The following is a 21,676-nucleotide window of genomic DNA, read 5'->3' as shown; positions in this document are numbered from 1 at the left end:
CGAAAATACCACATTAACGTCCCCACCCAATTCACCACTTCACTTTGGGGTTACCATTTTCAGTCTGGCTGTCGCTGCCTTTAAAAAAGGGTTTACGTTTTCAGAAGATGAAAGAAGTATTAAATCATTAAAGCTAGTTTGAGCATTTGGCATGACAGAAGAAACATGCATATTTGTGGTATAGGGTATCCAGCTTTTACAATTCAAAGAAAATGTTCTGCTCGCAAAACCCTGTGAGTGAATATACAGAGATTAAGATGTGGATTTTATGTTACAAAGAATGGCCTACTCTCTTCAACTATCAGCAGGCGCTTTCCTCTGATTGATTCTCTAAATTGTTCTCTTTTGCATGTTTTACTTACAACTGACTGTTTGCTAAGCAGTTCTTTTTAAAGCATTTATATTCTGAATGTAGCCAGATGTTTCTGTTTATTTCTGCATCCTTTGAACTCATCATATGTGCAATGTGCTGAATATATATGGGTTTTTGGCTGCTTGTCGGATAAAACTTTAAAAAAAATATCCGAATATGTCAACCCAGGCTCTTGAAAATTATGAGCTTTTTTTCACTATTTTCTAACATTTTGAAGACTAATCAATCAATTGATTAAGCAAAGAAAAATATAGATGATTAATCAATTGTGAAAATAATTTTTGTTTGTTACCATAAATTACAGTCTCAGCGTAGTGTAATTAATTTCAAACGGGTGGCTGCTTAAGAGGTTACACAAGTAAAAACAATAAATAAAAGATGTGTTTTGGAAAGAAGTTGGTTATCGTACATTGTTTGATTTGTAATGAATGGGTTTACAGCAGAGATCTTCAACAGGGAGTGCACAGTTACGGCAGGGGGTCCCAGAAATAATTTGAGAAATGTATATCCAAAAATGTATGTCCAAAAATACACATTAACATGAATACAACTTATATAACAAAGAAAATATAAATATTGATTTATAAAATATGATCTTTAAATATATGAATCTGTCAACAATTACTATTTTTAAAGGCTCGTTCACTTAGATGCACTGTGACATCAGGTGTCCTTTCTGTTCCACAACCAACACACGACAGGATGAATTCCGTTGTACTCACATGCGGTTTGTTGTCCGTCTTCCTCGGAGGTCTGCGACTCAACGTCACCGGTCTCACCGATGTCGCCACACGGTGGCAGCATCCACCATCATGTCCCTTAGGACAAACTGTTGATTCTGAAGCTCAACTCAACTCAACTCAGCAGGCAAAGCTGATGCAGCAGAGAGCCATAGACGTGAACGTGAACAAACATGGTCAACAAATACTAGTTTAAGAACTTGTAATGTCTCCTCCTCCTTCTTCTTCTTCTTCTCCTCCTCCTGCTTCTTCTTCGTCTCCTCCAGCTCGTAGCTCCAGCTTCGTTTCTTCTTCTCTTATAATAATACAACACTGCGTTGCAGCCACCAACTGGTAAGCAGAGAGGCTGATGATATCCAAGAAGATATGTCTTTCGCTTATTTTTTCCTCCGGTTCTCTAACGTTAACCATGTTTTGGTCATTAATATCAGTATTATAGCGAACAGCCAACGTTAGAGTTAACGCTAGTACACCAGGCTGCTAGCTAACTTCAAACCAAGCATCATTCCTGACTAAAGGATAACTGTTCGCTAAAAAAAAAGATAGCAATGTATCTTCCGTTGTAGCATACTCGCAGCAGTTGAACAGGTGGGTTGTTATCGCGCTTTTCCAGAAGTTTGAATAAGCCGTCTTGAGGTTTGTAATTCTACACTCTTTCCACTAGATGGCTGACGTTCATAATGTCCCACTTGTTGATTTGCACTGGTCGGTGATGATGCTCCTGGGTCATAGTGATGGTGCTCCTGGGTCATAGTGATGAAGCTCCTGGGTCATAGTGATGATGATCCTGGGTCATCAGTGATGATGTACCTGGGTCATAGTGATGATGTACCTGGGTCATAGTGATGATGATCCTGGGTCATCAGTGATGGTTCTCCTGGGTCATAGTGATGATGCTCCTGGGTCATAGTGATGATGCTCCTCCTGGGTCATAGTGATGATGCTCCTCCTGGGTCATAGTGATGATGGTGCTCCTGGGTCATAGTGATGATGCTCCTGGGTCATAGTGATGGTGCTCCTGGGTCATAGTGATGGTGCTCCTGGGTCATAGTGATGATGCTCCTGGGTCATAGTGATGATGCTCCTGGGTCATAGTGATGGTGCTCCTGGGTCATAGTGATGGTGCTCCTGGGTCATAGTGATGATGCTCCTGGGTCATAGTGATGGTGCTCCTGGGTCATAGTGATGGTGCTCCTGGGTCATAGTGTGATGAAGGTCCTGGGTCATAGTGATGGTCCTGGGTCATAGTGATGGTGCTCCTGGGTCATAGTGATGATGCTCCTGGGTCATAGTGATGATGCTCCTGGGTCATAGTGATGGTGCTCCTGGGTCATAGTGATGGTGCTCCTGGGTCATAGTGATGGTGCTCCTGGGTCATAGTGATGATGCTCCTGGGTTATAGTGATGATGCTCCTGGGTCATAGTGATTATGCACCTGGGTCATAGTGATGATGGTCCTGGGTCATAGTGATGATGGTCCTGGGTCATAGTGATGATGGTCCTGGGTCATAGTGATGGTGCACCTGGGTCATAGTGATGATGCACCTGGGTCATAGTGATGGTGCTCCTGGGTCATAGTGATGATGCTCCTGGGTCATAGTGATGATGCTCATGGGTCATAGTGATGATGCTCCTGTGTCATAGTGATGATGCTCCTGTGTCATAGTGATGATGCTCCTGTGTCATAGTGATGAGCTCCTGGGTAATAGTGATGGTGCTCCTGGGTAATCAGTGAGGATGCACCTGGGTCATAGTGATGGTGCTCCTGGGTCGGTAATGATGCTCATGGGTCATCAGTGATGATGCACCTGGGTCATAGTGATGGTGCTCCTGGGTCATAGTGATGGTGCACCTGGGTCATAGTGATGATGCTCCTGGGTCATAGTGATGATGCACCTGGGTCATCAGTGATGATGCACCTGGGTCATAGTGATGATGCTCATGGGTCATAGTGATGATGCACCTGGGTCATCAGTGATGATGCACCTGGGTCATAGTGATGATGCTCCTGGGTCATAGTGATGATGCTCCTGGGTCATAGTGATGATGCACCTGGGTCATCAGTGATGATGCACCTGGGTCATAGTGATGATGCACCTGGGTCATAGTGATGGTGGTCCTGGGTCTTTGTGATTTGGAAAATGGACATTTAGGCCCATATGTAGATTGTGTTCAACAGTCATATTAATATCTTTTATAAAACTTAAAATGTACTCATTTTGAAATCATGGACTACAACGTTCTGTGATGAAAGCCATAATTAATCAACAGTTAGAATAAGACACAGTCAGAAGACACAGGTCGAATGTCCCCAGGGGGGTAACTATCTAATATCCTTATCATTTCTTCTCCAGGGTGTCAGGGGAGCATTTCAGATGCAATACAATGTTGAAGATGAAGACAAATAAGACAAGTCCACTATAAACAAGGAAGAGGGCTCTTAAAGAAATCCCAAGACCTGTGGTGCATTACACAGGTGAGCGTTCCCTAAGCTTTATACCTGGCTAATGTGCGGACAACGTTTACAGTGTGTATTCACTTGACTTACTCCGTCCCACTTCCCACAGTCCTTCACAGGCCACCTCATCCAAGCTATGTTCCAAAATCAAGCTGAAATCCAACCAACTTGTCTATATCCCAGAGGATCCTCAAAGGAACTACTCTGGCTGCTCGATAAATGTGTAACCTTAACTCGAAATTAATACAATTGTTCTATCAAGCCAACACACCCATTTGTCTTTCAGATGATCCACGTGCCAGAAAAGTTTATGAGTAGCAGCCAAGCAAAACAAAAATGTCTCTCAACATGCTTGCACTTCAGTCAAGCTGCTCACTGCAGCTGGACCCCAATTTGCACGTGATATTAATTATTGATTTATTGTGCCATTTCAATTACAGAAAGAATGTGTTTATATTTTCCGCAGCAGAGTGTCAACCAAGGACACATTCAGGTGAACTCAGGGTGCAAATAATCTTTCAGTAGTCTTTTTTTTACAAGGCACTGTTGATGGTTCAGTGTCCTTTTAGCATTTGTTGATAGATGTAACATCCCAAATGGTGACCTTTACAGAGCAAATCTTCTTAAATGTAACTTTGCACTTTGGACATCGCCCATGTCAAGAACATTTAATATCACTTAATTAAAAATATTTGTACATCAAATTGCAGCACTTCTGCTGTGTAGCTCATCCAGCTCATGTATTACACTCACATTATATTCATTTAGGGGACCAGATGCAACTTTTATGGTGCAAAATCTACTGAAAGCCTTCTGGCACAGTTTGTAGGACAGCTCTGACTCTGGAAGCGATTAGCCCTCAAAGCTTGGGTGAGTATATTGCAGAGAGACAAGGGCGGATGGGAGCAGTATCGTGTGTGAGTGGGACATGAAGGAAAGAACTTGTGTGTGTTTTGAGAACCGGAGATTGGGGCGGTTCTGTTTTGTGACCAGTTCTCAGTATGCATGTAGATTGGAAGATGTGTGGCTCCTGTGGTTGGCTGTCCCCTGTGTCACTGCCTTTTAAAAAACAGTCGCCAAGAAATGTCTTCTTTACAGGCTTTGGCTGCCAGATGCTGGGAATAACGGATAGGACTACAGAAGGAAAAATGGAGAGGTGTGTGCAGCCAGCCACACATGCATATTAGGATGCACACGTGCACATTTGTTGCAGTAAGGCGTGAATAATTCATCTTAAAGTCGCACACACGCTCACTGTGACCCACAGGGGAAGTATTAGGCCTAGTAAGTCATGTCACACAAAGTTGCAATGGGTGAGCATATTGTGTGGGCATGCTTACCGCTTCCAGAGGTGCCACATTTTGTGGATGTGTGCAGGCCGCGTTAAGAGGGAATAGTTGTGTGTGTGTGTCTGTGCAGCAGTGAACCAACACATGGGGCGCCAGTGTGTGAATATGATAGTGTGTCTGCGAGCGGGATAGCCAGTGACACAGGAATGTGTCATAGTTCCTGCAAGCCACTCAGCTCCTTAACTGCAGCAAATAAACATTCCTCTACTGCTGTGTCAGTACTGAGCCCTCGCCCACTATCGCTGTAAAACACAGCTTGTAATTAAAACCAAAAACTGAGCATTTCTCCTTTTGTTTTCAACAGTATTACTAGATTAGATGTAATGGCCCCATGCCTTCAGACATTTCTCGAAACTGTTTATTGACTCAGAGATGGCATGTTGTGGTCTAAATGATATCAAGGTGGACCAACTGAATATAAAACCATCAGAGTCACATCTATTGCTTCGGTGCAGATACAGTAATTCTGGCCTGCTGTGGTTAATCATATTTTGCTGTGTAGCACAACTGATCCCACGTCCAGGCAAGGAACACATTAACATAGTATGATACGAAACCATCCTACATTTTGACAGTTTTAAGATACACCTGGATGAATAGAAGTGTTAACATTCAATATAGCCAGTCACATATTGCTGTAATTTATTACTGGCAGGTCTGATTTGAATAAGTGCAGGCTTCCTACGTGCTGACAGTTGAAATAATGTGCAGGCTTATGTTGTGTCACAGAAATTCCATCACACTTTCTGCTCATATTTTGCCTGGATGTCGGAGCTGAAGCTCTGCTGTGCTGTACCCATACATTGTCAAATGTCTGTAAACATATTCTACTGTTGGGTGTCCTTGCCCAACATCTTTCCCTGTAATTGCAGCTCTGTTTACAGGAGGACTAACAGTGTTTGCTAGCATATGATCTCCCTCAGAATATACAGTGGTTTAGTCATATTGTGACGCACAGTTTTCCACCTAAAACACTTAATCCGTGTGGAACTGATTTTGACATGTCACTTTATCTGTTTGTTGTCTCGTCTCGCCAGGTTTACCATTCACAGATGTGTGATTTGGGATTTTAATCTTTTCTTGTTGAATAACTATTGCCTTTGCATTCCAGGGTTTTTCTCCAATGGTACTTTAAACTGGCCATTCAGTGTTTGCAATACCACTTTATTTTTTTTATTATTATTTTTAGCTATTCAGAGGTGATGTTTCATGGTAAAGAGGTGTTTAACTCAGCAGTCTAGATGTTAAGAAAAAGTATTTTAATATCAACAAAAAATGGGCCAACAGAGGGTCAAGCTGTGTAAGTGCAGCGGGTCGGGAGTGTCGATAACTCCAAATATATTATCAGCCCATGCCACTTCACTCATGCCTACATGCATTCACACACAGGAGGCTCCTGCTCATGACATCTTTATACACATGTGAAGAGTGCTGGCATGTCACAAAGGCACACACGCACAAACACCACAAAGTTATATCCCTCCCACCTTAACTGCAGGGCTCGCTCTCCATCTCGCTCCACAGGGGCACAGAGCCTGACCACAGACATCATACTGATTGCTCACTATGGTCGAGTGGTCTGTCCACATTCCCACCCTGATTCACTATGTGCAGAAAACCCAACAACGGAAAACAGTGGTTTTAGAGTGTCTGGAGGTTTGCGCTGTGTCTCTCCTAAATCTATCCTCCTCTCATCCCCTTCGCCTGCCCTGCTGCATACTCCAGGAACATGGGAACAGCGGAGGGCAGACCCAAACTGATATGTGTGGAATGTTTTGGACTTGTAGTGAGAGGATAAAAAAAAAAAAAAGCGTGGACACTTATGCATGCTGGGATGAATGTAACCTTCCCTCTTTTCCTGCGTGTGACAGGTTGTGGCAGGCCGGTAGATGATGAAGTGATGGAGATGTTAGGAGGCCACGGCCATTGTGATGCTGGGTGGCTGTTACTCTGGAACTGCCATCTGCCGAAAAGGTCAGTTGCTAGGGGACGATTCTCCTGGACTGTGTCTGCCTCCCAGCTGCCATCCACACACCCACACACTGGCTTGAGTATGCACGCAAACTCACACACATTTACACGCTCTTTTCATTCTTTCCTAGAAATCGGATTTGAATTTGTGTAAATCTGACCCAATGTATTGACCGCTACTAATCCGCTCTGTAGTTTTCTGTAACTTAATGTGAGCTTGGGTTGATTATAATTCTTTATGTGATGTGTGGGTGATGAGGCTGTAAATGCATATCTTATTACATAACAGCCCCTGCGGTCACTAAAAGGCACCAAACAAATGAGGGTGTTCCCGTCATAACAATGCCCTAATTAATTGGAAGTTGGCCCGCAATCGAATGCAAGGATTACAATGCGAGGTTAAGGCAGCACGAAATAAAATCGGTATTGTGTGCCAGATCCAAGCCACACAGTGAGCAGCCTATCATTCACTGCGGTGACCCAAACCCAATTCTAAATTCCTTATCATACGCCCTTCATATTAAAGCCAACTCCACCCAACGGGCAAACATTTTTCCGCAATTTAGCAGGAATTTTAATATGAAGCTGCTGTGCCATCATTATGCCGTATCATCTTCTCTGCATGTTCGGTGGTGATTGACCTGATTATTGTAAGGAGCACAATGTGGAAAGTGAAAACCGTTTCCTTTCTCATGCTTAAACACTATTTTTTCCATTTCTTTTTGTGTGACACTCGCTCTCAGGTCAAAGGCAGGAAGTGTGGCTCCCTTTCTTAGTTTCCTGTTACTTAACTGCGTATCCCTGTCATGTTGCCACTGAAGTTAAGGGTCCTATAAAGACAGCATCAGAAAGCATTTTGCTGATAAAATGGGGGAAAAAATTATTTATCCTGATAGGAAATGGACCATGTAACAATTAGTAAGCCCCAGTTCTAATGTCATATTTTTTTAGATGACTATTTAGTAAAATAAATAAATAAATAATGTACAAACAATGCCACAACCAGGTGTCAATGTGTTATTATCTGAAGATAATGGCAATACATTAACTGGTGGGATTTTGTGCCATTTTAATCCATGCTGTCACACTTTACTGCTCTCCTTCCCCTTTTGCCCTCCTCACTCCCTCACCTCCAGCCCGCACTTCTCCGCCAGGCTTCCAGAGACAGTGACTTTTGTGTAGTGAAGCTGTTGTTTTTGTTTTTGCCCTTCTCACCATGGCTGCCTGCTCGCCGCCTGGCAGCCCCGTGTGTCAAAGGTGGCTGCAGCAGAACAGACTGTGGGAACAGCCGGTTAGCCTCCCCTGGTCCCCTGCTCCCCAACCAGAGGGGCAGCCATCAATCCAGCACTCCCCCTGCACACACAAAATGCCCAACCAAACACACACTCACACAATAAGCCTACAACGCTCACACCCTCTCCCAATAATCCTCGGAAGCAATTTCATCTCGACTCGGGTGGCGGCCCATTGTCGCCAGCTCCTTCAATCTTTCCTTATTAACTCTCGCTTTGTCCCGCATCCGAGCTTCTGGACTCATCTCTCCTACATTCCGATCGGTGCTGCTCCCAGCACTCCCAGGCAACCTCCATTCGCTAATCCCACTGCCTCCCCCACCAGCTGCCCCACCCCAAGGAACTCTTACTGCTTTTTTTTTCTCTCCAACCTGCCGATCACCTACTTACAGAGTAAGGTAGGGGCATTAACTCCATGGGCTTTTTGAAGGCAGGGTGCGAAGGCGGGGTGGGTGAAGGAGGAGGCGGCCACAAAGTGACTCCAGCCCAGACAATTAGAACAATGAGCAGCGCCTGTAGGGGGCTAACTCGCTGCGTCACGCCTGGACGGTGGGGTATTTTGTCAGTTTAATGAATTGTCCGTCAGGCCAGGGCCACATCGCAGGCTGCGCAGGGAGAGGCCAGCAGGGACCCAGACACTAAGTCGGTATTTATTACACTGCCTTTGTCACTAATTGAGCTAATTATCACTGACTCCTCAGCACTCCCACAGGCAGCACCCCCTCTACTCGCTCTCTACCAACTCTCCCACCTCACTCTCACGCCTGGGATTTGAACTCTGCCTTCCCTCTTCTTTTATAAATCTGTCTGCCACTCTCTGTTTCTTTTGTTTCTTTCTGCACGTCCACGATTGCAATTCTCTCTCAAGCCAGGATTGTATCGTTTTCACATTCGTGAGCTTTTGCTTTCCCTTGACTTTTTCTCTATTTTCACATTTTCACAATCCAAATGTTCATCCAGTCATACAAGGCAGAATATGTATTAAGTTTTAAAGATGTATTACCCTGCGATAATATACATTTTTATGTCATCTTTCTGTTTTGGAAGACTGTTCATCCTTAATTTGCAGAATTTTGATCCAGTTTAAACATTTACACTGTCTATTAGATGCTAAAATTTCAGTTGATTTATTACTTACCATCTTTGTGATCCCTCATTTTACCCTGTCACATCAAGAGTGTAACTCACAAAATGTCTCATCCTGACCCCATGCTTAGTGCTACGTCACCTGGTCTACCCTTACAGCTACAACTTTGTTGTTCTGTTATTAGTGTTGGTAGCCTTACTATGCGCTATCTGCATGACCGTGGCTACTCCTGTGCTGTGGTGGGCTAAGTAGAGGGTGTAAAGCTTTCCAAACCCCTGTGGTTAGTCCGCTTGCCAGGGCTGGGGGAGACTCTAGGTTTTCATTATTTTGTCATGCTATTTCTTTATTTATTTCCAACATTAAGAAAGAGAAGCAAACATTGAATGCAGTAAAGTCCTATACTGTATAATATAAGGTATGTGGCTGGATAAGCTGGGGCAGTGTCTTGTGGTTGGGAGCACAGATGCAGGGATGTTTTGTGAGCCGGAGAAAGAGGCTTCTTTGGTCGTGGTAATAGGATTAAGCAAAGGACACCCAGGGACAGGCTTATATGTTCACTTGGTTGGTTGTCAAAACTATCTCAAACACAGACTACAACTGACATAATAGCATCTTTTGACACATTCAGGAGGGCAACTTAATTGAAAATATAGACTTTATTGTTCTATACAATACAAAACCAACTGGAGCCTAAATCTTTTGATTAAAATCTAAAAAAAAAAAAAGAAGTATTTTCTTACATCGCTCTATAACAGTATAAAAATCCTCAAATAAATATTTTTTATTTACACTAATAAAAATGGTAAATATTCAGTGCATGAACACAAGTCTTTTTTCTTTTCTTTTCTTTTTGTTTTTACAGGAAACTAGCAAAGACATGATAATGTTTCTAGTAAGAGTCGGCTTTGTGTCAGCTACATTACACCAAATAGAAAAAGGCATAAGAGCAAAACATCTCCTGATTTGACAATGATGATGGCATATTCTCCAGCCACAGACAGATACATGAATAATTCAGAAAACTTACAAATTCATTATAAATATATTCATATACTTTTATATTTACAGCATTTTGGTTCTTATAGCTGATATACAGAAAGATCCATTTTGCAGAGGCTGTTTTCATCAAAATAAAACGTGTATCTGCTTTTTACTGCCTAGCTTGAAGTCATACACATACGCCTTAAAACCAGGACCGCATTAACGCTACACTCATATATAAACAGGAATTTAGCATTTTGGTTTTGTTGTTACTTTAATCTCATCTCAAAATGCCATTAGTTTAAATTTTGTGAGCATTGTGAGATTCTGCCGGTCACATTTCATTCCTTTTTTTACATTTTTTTTTTAAATAATGACCCCTCAGATCTAGTCTATCCATGATATTCAGTGTCTTTATAATACATTCAAATTACATTTCCTCTCTACGATTTGTTCAGTCAGTTTCTATTCTCCTACGATCACCGGACCTTGTTGTGTAAAATTAAGACCATCCTATGGTAATTCAGAGTGACGAATCAGAATTAAGGTGTATTCAACTCCAGAGAAATCTAAATAAAAAAGGGCAAATGCGATGAGGAAATTATAAGTGGTTGGACTGCATCCAGGGCCTTTGTACACAAGTCGGGAACAGACAGCCCATACCTGGAGATAAAGTTCACACAGTTTGATGTGAGAGACGCCAAACTTCGGCAAAACAAAACAAACTTCTTTTTTCTTTTTCTTTTTAAATAAATCCCCTTTGTTAAAAGGTCTTCACCAGTTTATGAGAGCACATGTTTGTGGCTCTCTGGCCACAGAAACATCTGTGAAACATTGTGTCCAGTCTCTCTGCCCTCTGTGGGGGAGAAGAAAGCTCTAGTAGTACCTGGTTACAGCAATCGATTCATCACTACATAATTTCTATTTATCCACAGTGTAAACACTCGAGGGATGTGGATGATTTCCATTCTACATGGATGGTTGTAGTGATCAAATACCCTCTAATACTGTGAAGCATCAAAGGTAAGGAGCAAGCACATATACTCCCTCTATACCCTGTTCATAGATTTGTGCTTTTCACCATCTCCCTCTTTCAAAAACACACTTTTTTTTGTGCCAGAGAGTTCCCTGTATCAGTTTACCCGCTTTGAAGCTTTGCAGCTTCTACGTTCTACCCAACGTCTCAAACCACCTGTGTGCTAGTGGCTTTCTTAACCAGTTACCTGTTTTGCTAATATGTTCTCCTTTACATTTCAAATATGACTAAATATTCACCCATGATCATAGACATTGGTGTGTTGTCCGTGTACTGGTGCAGTTCAAGCAGCTGACGTGACAGCACCAGTGGAAGGTGCAGTGGCAACGTTCAGTCACGGTCTCAGTTCGGGTCTTGAACCCACGTCCACAGCAGAGCAGCTCGCATCCATCCAGGCCCGGAGAAGAGCTGTTGCATGTTCTTTCAGAAGTTCCCAACGTGCCACTTTTGCCATTGTAGGAACAGAAGTTTGGTGATTTCTCAAAATAGACCAGGTCCATGGCGGAGGGGGGCTTGTGCGCTGGGTTTTCGGGCTCCAGGTGTCGGGGGTCGGCTCGGTGAGAGGCCCGGTTGCTTCCCTTGTTGGCATAAACAACTCTGGATGCCCCATCAAACCGGTCCTTAAGGAAGTCTCCCACTGTGCGGAAGCTGGGCAGGCGCATCCAACAGGTACTCACAGTGCAGGAGCCCGACATGCCATGGCACTTACACTCCTGACGCATCTCTGATGACACAGTCTGCAGAGAGGAAGACCAAAGGTTATTGATACGATCTAACCAAGTGGGAAGCACAAATACATTTTGAGCTTATCAGAATTCCATCAGTGCATTCTGGCAATTCTTACCATTCTACCGGCCTCGTTATTGTGTAGGTTGGTGAGGTAGCGCAGATCTCTGCCCCTCTCGTTGGAGTCCACAAACTCCCGGCTGAACATCCGGCCAAAGTCTACATTGTCGCTGCAGCCCCCCCAGTGCCAGTCTGGCCCTCCAGGCCCTCTGCGGCGGTAATCGCATGTGCACGACTCAATGGCCCCTTCTGAGCAGGAGCGGGCCACAGCATGGGTCACCCCTGCGCTGGTAATGGCAAATACAAATGCTGTTTCTCGGCAACCTGAAGAAACGACATCAAAACTTCCCATCAGAACCAATTCCAGCGTTTTAGGCCTCGCTCTGCCAAGTTTTTACCCAGAATGCGAAAATATTTAGAGACAAAGCCTTTTAAACACGTACAAGAGATTCCATTACATCCTGGCCAAAACTGTCCAAATAATGCCTGGTGAAAAAAAAAAAAGACAAGAGAGGCTTACCGCGATTGACAATTTTCCCAAAAACTGCTGGGCTGTGGGTGGTCGGGCAGTTCCAGCGGCGGTTGCGGAACTGCCACTTGCACTCCTTTTGGGCAGTGTGTAGCCCAGCGGCGATGGCATGCAAGATGCCAGGATTCTGCCGTATCAGCCGGCGTTGGCGACGACTCAGTAGGGCCAGGCTCGGGTCCAGGACCAACTGCACGTTCTTGGAATTGGTGAGGAGGTTGGATGAGGAGGCCACATTGACAATACCCCTGGCACAACACAAAGACAAAGCAAATCAGAGTCAAGGGGCTGGCAGTTTATTCACGAAGCCCCTTCTGTGACCCTCTAAAGTCTTAAACTGATGTGTCTTGGCAGCTCCTGAGTGTTGTGCCTTGTTAAAATTACAGTTTTCTTTATGTAAAACGCAAGTGCGTTGCTCTGCTTCAAGACAATGAGATGGTGGAATACAGGTTTGGATCAGAACCAGATATAATGATGTGTCACATCCTAGAAATTGTGACCAGATTCTGTTTTTTTTGTCACATGATAAGCCAAACGCTGGAGAGAAGTGGGCTACACTTTTAGATCAGATCGTCCAATGATGTGAGATCATCCTTTCAAAATGCCCTACAACACCAAACTTTAGGCCTTTAGGTTTGCTGTAAATGTAACCCCCCCCCCCAAAAGATGCACATTCTGTATAGACTCTGTTTACATTACTTTGTTTTATCCTATTAATAACTCCATGTGATATCAGAATATTCTGTATGTATACAAATTTCAGATTTTGTTGGAGTTTCAGAAGATGTCAGGCTGCTATATAATTTCCCATTTAATCTGCTGGTAATATCTGCTAGAAAGTTATTCATCCTCATGTAGTGCAGTCAGCTGGCTGTGTTGAGCATCATCATCCGGAGACGTTTGGGCCTGTTAGAGGGCTGACCCAGACGGTCGTGTGGTGAGGCCTGGGAACATTAACAATAATGTCGTCTTTTTGGACGCTTTCTTCATTCCAACAAATCTGTGGTGCGTTTTTCTTCCCCTCCTAGACGTTTTCTTTTTCAGCTGACATTCGAAATATTTGAAAACGCCTGACGTTGTGCGCGAATACAACACTGTCCATCTAATGACGCCAAAAAACGACCAAATATTTCGTTAAATCGTTGCCCTAACAAACCCAACCCACAGTTTAGATAGTTTTAAACAAAAGCAAGGCAATATGCCGCACTGACGCGCAACATGGTTGTTTTTTTTCCTGTGGAACGCAGTGGAATTGGCAGGAGTCGTTTTAGGAAGTCGAATTTAGAATGAATTAAATAACACGGCCATGGGCAAGACCTCGTATGGGATTCATTTTCAGCTATTAAATAACTCCATGTTCAATTTATCCCACATTGGACTGAAACAAGTTGTCTCGTGTTCAAACCGCAATGTCCAAATGACAGGGAGCAGCGAGAAAGAGAGAGTCAATTAAATCGATCCAACCTGTAATTAGGCCGATTACAAATGTATTTATTTTATTGTTAAAAAGCCTGCTGGCTAATTCCACAGAAATGGCAATATATTAAAAGGGAAAACCCCACAAGCTTTAATATCATGGGATTTTTTTTTTGTTCAAAGGCTGAACAGGAGTTGTGAACGGTGCCAAAACTAACACATTATTTGGAGCGCGCATGCAGCTGCCCAATAAAACACCGTTCACACAGTAGCGCGGGCGCTTCCCCGCGCGCACCGCCGCTTACAATAACGTTTCCACTCGTATGGATGCTGAATGGTGAATGCATGCACAGTATCTGGGGAACTCACCACCACCGGCCGCTGTTGTTGACGGCCCCCGTGCCTGAGAGCGAAGACACCAGCAGGATGCAGGCGGCTTTCACCCCTAGCAGCAGCGCCAGACTCCTCATCGTTCCTTCAGGTCAAAGACGAGGAGGAGGATGTCAAATGGATTTAATTGTCGTTGCAAATATCTTGGATGGTTACTCATTCTAACACATAAGCACACATTTGTTTTTATAACAAATCGGAAAAACAGTCAAAAAACAAATATTTGAAGTCCTGCATTGCATCACATCGCAATAACTTCCAAAAGTGATAATATATTTTATCACTATATGATGAACTGTATAATGAAAACGCTGCAAGATACTCACCGCGCCACAGTCCGGTGAGAGGACTTGAAAGGTGAGAGAGGCAGGCAGCCCTAATTGACTTAAATGGATCTTGAGTGGAGACAGGTTGCTAAATGATGTGAAGTGTCCAGACAGGATACTACTGCTGCTGCAGCCCTCTTCACTCTGTCTCTCTCAGTGATGCTCTGCACGGCGCATTGAACGTGTGGGACAGTCCCGAAGACTTGATCCCCTCGGTGACTGATAGGCAACACATTCTTCTCTTATTGAGCGCTACGAGGGGAATAAAAAAGGGATTTGCTGCTCTCATCTCCCTCTGTTTTTTTTCGGAGCCCTTTTCAATAGGATTGGAGGGAGGGATAGTTAATGCTCTTCATAGGGCGCACAATGAATAAGGAAACACAACTGGGCAGAAAGGAGAAAGGAGGAGGAAGAAAGAAAAAAAAAACAGTGCAATCCACAGAGTTGCGCATATTACTTGTGGGATCTCACGGTCCACGCGTAATCGATTCCCTGTAAATGTGTGCGTCTGAAAGTATTTTCCCACTGGCCGCGCGCTCGCTTCCACATCCAGTCTCGCGGAAAAAAAAGAGAAGTGGCCCCTGGAGCAGTGATGTCTTGGTACAGATGCTGTGGGTGCGCCCGGTTTGGTGCTCCGCCGCCGCTCAAAGCTGGTGTCACGGTGCAATACAGTTACAGCAGAATATGAGCCATCTAAACTGCCCTTTTTACCCGGTGGTTGGATTAGCCTACTCCCTAACCGCATCTCCTCCTCCTTTCTCCAAACGCGCTCTCAAAATGTGCAGTGACTAAGGATGTTTCTGTTCATTTCCTTTCCTTTTTTTTTACACGCATCCCTTTTTATAAATGCACTCGTGTTTGACTTTATTCCACCAGTTATTAATAGCGTTTAATTCAAATACGTCACGAGGGTCTCTTACTGCTATTAGATACCAACTGACCTAATAAACACAGCTATTATCATCAGTCGTTATAGCTCAACACGCGCGTGCACACGCACAACGAGCGTCGCCTGTAGAATTTCGCAATGATAACGCTCTTAAGTGTCATAAATATCACCCTGCCTGCTGAGCTACTTAAATGTGTGTTTTTTTCGAGCGCTAGAGGGATGAAATACAGCCTCCAATCAGAAGTTTGATGTATGATGAACCAGGAAAAGAGGGGGACGAGTAAAAATAAAAACCATTCCAAACATCTGGCCTGCAGACCTCCCTCGACGCACATGGAGCCCAGTGTAATCACAGCTTGAGCCACTTTGCGGCATCATCTAACCCCAGACTAGGAGCAGGCTACAGTGTCCCCAAGCCTCTCCATGTTGGTTCACTGGCGAATGTTTCATTATGTGACATTTATCTGCTAATTTGCATGCTCCACATTAGTCACTGCAGCGGTTGGAGTTTGAATAATCTCTCTCTTTCTGTGAGTGTGTGTGTGTGTGTGTGTGTGTGTGTGTGTGTGTGTGTGTGTGTGTGTGTGTGTGTGTGCGCGTCTCTCTCTCTCTCTCTCTCTCCCTCCCTCAGATGACAGTAAAAGGAAGTGGGCTTTGTAAAAAAAAAAAAAAAAAGAGGGATTTAATGACAGCAACACTACGTGTAGGCTATACTCCAGCCTTATATGAAGGTGCTCAAACGGGTTTCCTGGAGCAGTCATGCGACACCGAGCAGATTAGAGCTTCAATCCGGATAAAGGGGGCCTTTTATATACAAATCAACTTCAAATCACTTTTTAAGCCACTTAGATATACACGCCGAGGCAGAATGCTAAAGCACTTTTCATTGCTGCAGTTTAGGGAATGGAAGGAGATTAGGTGAATTGGTGTCACTATGCGAACCGTGTTCGAGGGGGGTTTTTTAACTTAATTTTATGAAAGCAGCCCACATGCACCTTCTCGTTTCCCAACAGCCCAACAACTGTTTGAAGACTGCTCGAGATAATGATTTAAATTTGCGGAATCATTAGCAGTCTAACTGCATGAGTAGCTGATTAACCTGTTGAATCAACATTAGATTTAATTTGGATCAATATGCGCATTGATTCGATGCCGAACAACGGAAGGCCCGAGAGTCATAAGTCATAAGCTTCATAAGCCTGCCATTACTGCTAGAAAACGAATTTGAATAGATAATTGAGATGCTTTTTATTCGTTCAATATGCGCAAGATGTATTTAAAACCCATAAAAAGGCAAATTCCTCTGACGCATCACGAACGTTTTAATGAATCCATTAATTATTTGTCATTTTCTTTTGTCGCAGCACTTGACGCCACAACGTGCAAATAATCACAAAAATCAATCCTGTCAGTCCCGTAATTTATGTATTTGAGTTTAGACTCTGAATAAAGACTTTGGAGTGACAAAGTGAAGTTGTTTCAAACACAACAATGAGAAACAGCCGCTCTGATGGAGGTTGGAGGAAGGGGGACCACATGACTAAAAACAGTATTGTTGGAGGGTCTGTTAGTGGAGCCGCCTGCCTGCTGCTGCCTCCCTGTCGTACAGTGGAACCAGCAGCTCTCCCCTCCCCCCATTCATCATTTAACTCACCCCTTTATGGAGAACATTTTCTTTGGCTTTCCATATTTCATTTGAAGGAGCTTTCCTTTGTCCTTTCTCTCCGGAATGGATGTCGATGCTACGTAATATACCGGCGCACAATGAAAAAAGCTGAGTCTAAACACACCAATTTGTATATCCTATTAAATATGTTTATAGGATCCAGTATTTTACATGATCTCCCAGAACGTGAGACCGCTGTGTGCGCGGCGCTCAACGTGGTGCTTGTGCGTAAAAGTTTGGAGACGTCCTTTTTACGCCTGGACGAATGATAACGCTCTCAAATGATAAAATGATCAACTGGTGATCCAACTTTCACGTTGGCCAATATTTTACAAACAGCCGCCTGTGGAGGCATCTCCTCCCCTCACTCCCCCCCCCCACCCTCCCCCGTTTGCTCTCGCCCCCGAGCTCCTCTTTTCTCTCTCTCACTCTTCGGTCGTTTGGCGGTGCATCGATAATACTCCACTCCTCTTCTTCTTTTTTTGTTGTTGTTGTTGTGATATTCTTCTTCAGCACAGGACGTTATAACTAGTGCTTTAATGTCACGCTGCGAAAGACGCTTAACAAAATGGAGCTATCAAACAAACTCCGTTGGGACCAATTCCTGATTTTGGCAGCAGCACTTATGTCACCTGCATTAACGTGAGTGCACTTGAGAGCGCCAGGACAGTGTGGATGTTACACGCGCGTTGTAGCTACATGGAATTCGACGGGAGTTGTGTATGACTGTACGGTTTAAAAGGATATTTAAAATATTTAGTTAAAAACGCTGATTCTGTGTAATATTGAGACATTGCAATCAATGTTTACTCATTTTGCAGCCTTTCTAAAAGTCTTAGCTATGCCAGAAAGAATGTAGTATTTATTATAATTCCCACCATTGTTATTTCTCCATGAGATGATTTAGCAAATAACTCTCTTGCTTTTGGGACACCACAGCTGGGCGATCTGTTTAACATTATATTCTGTGTTAAGCAACATCCGCAGAAACTCATGGTAAATTGTTGTGCAATTGATTAACACATTTTATTTGTAATCCCTTAGTGATGATCTTAATTTTGCCTAATCTTAAATCTTACCGGGTTTTTTTTTAAATTATTTTTCTGATTTTCTTAAGTATCCAAGACATCTTCCCACTTCTCTGGATTTGACTAATGACCTCCTGGTTAACTGTGATGACCCCTTCACCAACCCTCCCTCTCTCTGTCTCTCTCTCTCTCATTCTCCTTCTCTGCAGGGTGCTGTGCAATGATATCCTCAGCCTGAAGGTGGCAGGAGATCCAGTGCTAACCCCAAACTCAGTGTGCCTGAGGTTGGCAGGCCTCAGTAAACGTCAGATGCGGATGTGTGTGCGGAGCCCCGACGTGACGGCGTCCGCACTGCAGGGCATCCAAGTGGCCATCCACGAATGCCAGTACCAGCTCCGGGACCAGCGTTGGAACTGCTCCTCTTTGGAGGGCCTCGGCAAGCTTCCCCACCACAACACCATCCTCAACAGGGGTGAGAGTCTGAGGCAAGCTTATGAGCTCCGTCGATTAGAGCTACGCTGTCTGTCATTTTCAACTCCTTGTGTGTGTGTGTGTGTGTGTGTCTCCTGCTCGCAGGTTTTCGCGAGAGTGCCTTCTCTCTGGCCCTGTTGGCGGCGGGTGTGGCTCACTCTGTGGCCTCGGCCTGCAGCATGGGCAAGCTGCGGGGGTGTGGCTGTGAGGCCAAGCGTCGCCAGGACGATGACAAGATCCGGCTGAAACTCACACAGCTGCAGCTGCAGACCCTGCAGAAGGGTGGAGTAGGCCTGGGCATGACGCGGTCATTACCCTCGGAGCTAAACGGTCGCCATGGTGAGCTGCCCGCTAACCTGCGCTCCAGCCACCCCTCCGCCCTCCTCAAGCCTTTACCAGATGAGCTGAGCTCCATGCAGGAGACGTGGGAGTGGGGGGGCTGCAGTCATGACGTCCGCTTTGGGGACCGTTTTTCCAGGGACTGGCTCGACTCCCGGGGGTCTCCAAGAGACATCCACGCTCGCATGAGGATACATAACAACCGAGTAGGACGACAGGTGAGTGATGTGCATATCCACTGTGTTCTTAATGTTGCCCATGGAGACCGGACTTTCTCCTCAGTGGCACATTTCATCACCAGGGTCATTGTTGCATTGCTGATTTGTTGCATTTACCTTTTTGTACACAGATAGTGACTGACAACATGAAGAGGAAGTGCAAATGTCACGGCACGTCGGGGAGCTGTCAGTTTAAGACCTGCTGGCATGTGTCTCCAGAGTTCCGGATGGTGGGTTCTCTACTCAAGGACAAGTTCCTGTCAGCCGTCTTTGTCAACTCCCAGAACAAGAACAATGGGGTTTTCAACCCTCGGACAGGAAACAGCGCCAGCGGCAGCATGGCGGGACTCAACGGAGGCCGCCGTCGAACCATGTCCAGAGAGCTGGTGTACTTTGAGAAGTCTCCTGATTTCTGTGACCGCGACGTGTCCGTGGACTCTCCGGGGACACAGGGACGCATCTGCAACAAAACCAGCTACAACACAGACAGCTGCAGCTCGCTGTGCTGCGGCCGCGGACACAACATCCTGAAACAGACGCGCAGCGAGCGCTGCAATTGCAGATTCCACTGGTGTTGCTACGTGCTGTGCGAGGAGTGTCGTCTCACAGAGTGGGTCAATGTGTGCAAGTAGATTTAGTTTCTCTCTCCCAGTCCCGGCTGCCTTTACCCATCCAGGACTCAAGATGGCGAGCCTGTCCCTTCGCCCACTCTTTTTGTTCAAGCAATTGTTTTGCTCCTTGTGTAACTCTCCCAGAGAATCTGTTTATCCCCCCTCCTTTCCTTTTTTTCAGTCCATCATCTGGGATCTATTTTCTCCTTGTAGCCCCTGTTATTCTCGAAATGCCTAGTCAGAGATTGAAGAGGTGACTCATGTCATTCGTCTTGTCATGGTCTGTTTAGAAGCTGCCCTCTCAGCCATGAAAACAGCATACAGCGCATCTATTCGATCGCACAAAACGAAGACGAGCAACAGCAGAGAAGCCTTTCTATTTCAACGTCTACACGCTGACTCATCTCATTGTACAGTAGCGGTGTTTTTTGGGTGTGTACATGTATATTTGTAAATGTTTTATTATTAATAATATTATTGTGTTTGAGCCTGTTTTGTTGTTGTTATAGTAACTGACAGACGTATGCCGGCCGATGGTGAACCGATGCCGACAACAGTCTTATCGCAGTTTATTACATTAGCCTAATGATCTCTAAGACATACTCCATTTGTATATTTTTGGATCTTAGAAAGGGCAAACTACTTATTTGAGCGTCAGTCACAAATTATTTCTAGATACAGGACAGTGTTTTTTTTGAAGGACAGAGAGCACATGAGCCTTTTAAAGGATGTATAATTTCAAAACTTGAGATGGGAAAGTTTTGAGACAAATCCAGTCCTTCCATTCGTCAAGCAACAACTACAGCAAACAACTAATCATTCTGATTTATTTACGCCGTTGTTACAATAGTGATTACTTGTGGTCTCTAGTGGTCATGTTTTTCATGAATATAACTGTTATGTGATGTGTGTCACTTTTCCTATGAAATCATGACTGAGCTTTTTGTTTTTCGTGTTTTTGTCCATTTCATCAGACCGAGCGCTCCGTAGATTCTTCCCACATGTAGTACATGTCAAAGTGAGAGATGGACCCGCTTTAGTCTCGAACTGTCGCTGAAGGGTGTGTGTATGTTTGATTGTGTGTGTGTGTGTGTGTGTGTGTGTGTGTGTCTGTGTTGTGTAAGGGGGGGGGCAAGTTGTACGCACTACAGATTTGGGAGGTGAGAGCCTTTTTTATGGCCACTTCATGCTGAGAGAAGGACTTTTTATGGCTGCAGGATATTGTTTCCTGAAAGTATGACTTTTATTACTGGAGAGAAGCATCAAGAGAGCAGAGAGTGGGGCGATTATACCAGTCTTTACTGTGCGAGCATCTGAGGGGATCATCTGTCCAGAGTTCATAGTCAAGAAAGGGACTTGCTTAACCCATGTGGGATGCTGTGTCCCTGTTACCTGGGAGACGGCCTGCGCAAACATCAACACAGGCACACAAACACATGCATGTGTTTATGCAAAACGACACATATGTTGGAATACTGTGGCTGACGCACAATCAAAAACATGCATGCTGATATGAGCTGTGTGACAGAACTCCCAGTGACCCGAGTTTTGCACTTCCATTCTAGTCACACTGCCGATTTAGCAAAAATCACATGTCAACACCTGACTCAATTTACGATGGCAGCATTCCTAGATGGCTCAGATGATCCAAACTCCATCCTCTGTCTGCCATATAGGATTTAATGCCAATTCTGTGCTGTTTGCATGGACTTCAGTAAATATC

The 21,676-nt window shown here is 44.4% G+C and overlaps 2 protein-coding genes across 3 annotated transcripts; one reads left to right on the top strand and one right to left on the bottom strand.

Annotated features, from left to right (window-relative positions):
* Window positions 1-5,307: 5,307 nt before the first annotated feature.
* Window positions 5,308-20,349, top strand: wnt10b (wingless-type MMTV integration site family, member 10b). 2 transcript variants are annotated; one of them, XM_084015049.1, is made up of 5 exons: window positions 5,308-5,322; window positions 6,792-6,894; window positions 18,524-18,786; window positions 18,891-19,342; window positions 19,474-20,349. In XM_084015049.1, exons 2-5 carry the CDS (start codon window positions 6,821-6,823, stop codon window positions 19,972-19,974), a joined length of 1,290 nt encoding a protein of 429 aa, XP_083871175.1. In that variant the 5' UTR covers window positions 5,308-5,322; window positions 6,792-6,820; the 3' UTR covers window positions 19,975-20,349. The 2 variants fall into 2 exon arrangements, with proteins under 2 accessions (XP_083871175.1, XP_083871174.1); XM_084015048.1 differs by lacking the exons at window positions 5,308-5,322; window positions 6,792-6,894 and adding an exon at window positions 17,775-17,928.
* wnt1 (wingless-type MMTV integration site family, member 1) lies at window positions 10,016-15,190 on the bottom strand. The gene is made up of 5 exons (XM_084015051.1): window positions 14,732-15,190; window positions 14,385-14,490; window positions 12,594-12,847; window positions 12,132-12,397; window positions 10,016-12,024 (listed from the first exon to the last, which is right to left on the bottom strand). The coding sequence occupies exons 2-5, from the start codon at window positions 14,483-14,485 to the stop codon at window positions 11,533-11,535; spliced, it is 1,113 nt and encodes a 370-aa protein (XP_083871177.1). The 5' UTR covers window positions 14,486-14,490; window positions 14,732-15,190; the 3' UTR covers window positions 10,016-11,532.
* Window positions 20,350-21,676: the final 1,327 nt, after the last annotated feature.

Source organism: Eutrigla gurnardus (genome assembly GCF_963514095.1).
Source record: "Eutrigla gurnardus genome assembly, chromosome: 8".
NCBI lineage: Eukaryota > Metazoa > Chordata > Actinopteri > Perciformes > Triglidae > Eutrigla > Eutrigla gurnardus.
Note: the sequence above shows the minus strand (reverse complement) of the source record. Positions and strands in the feature narration are given on the sequence as shown.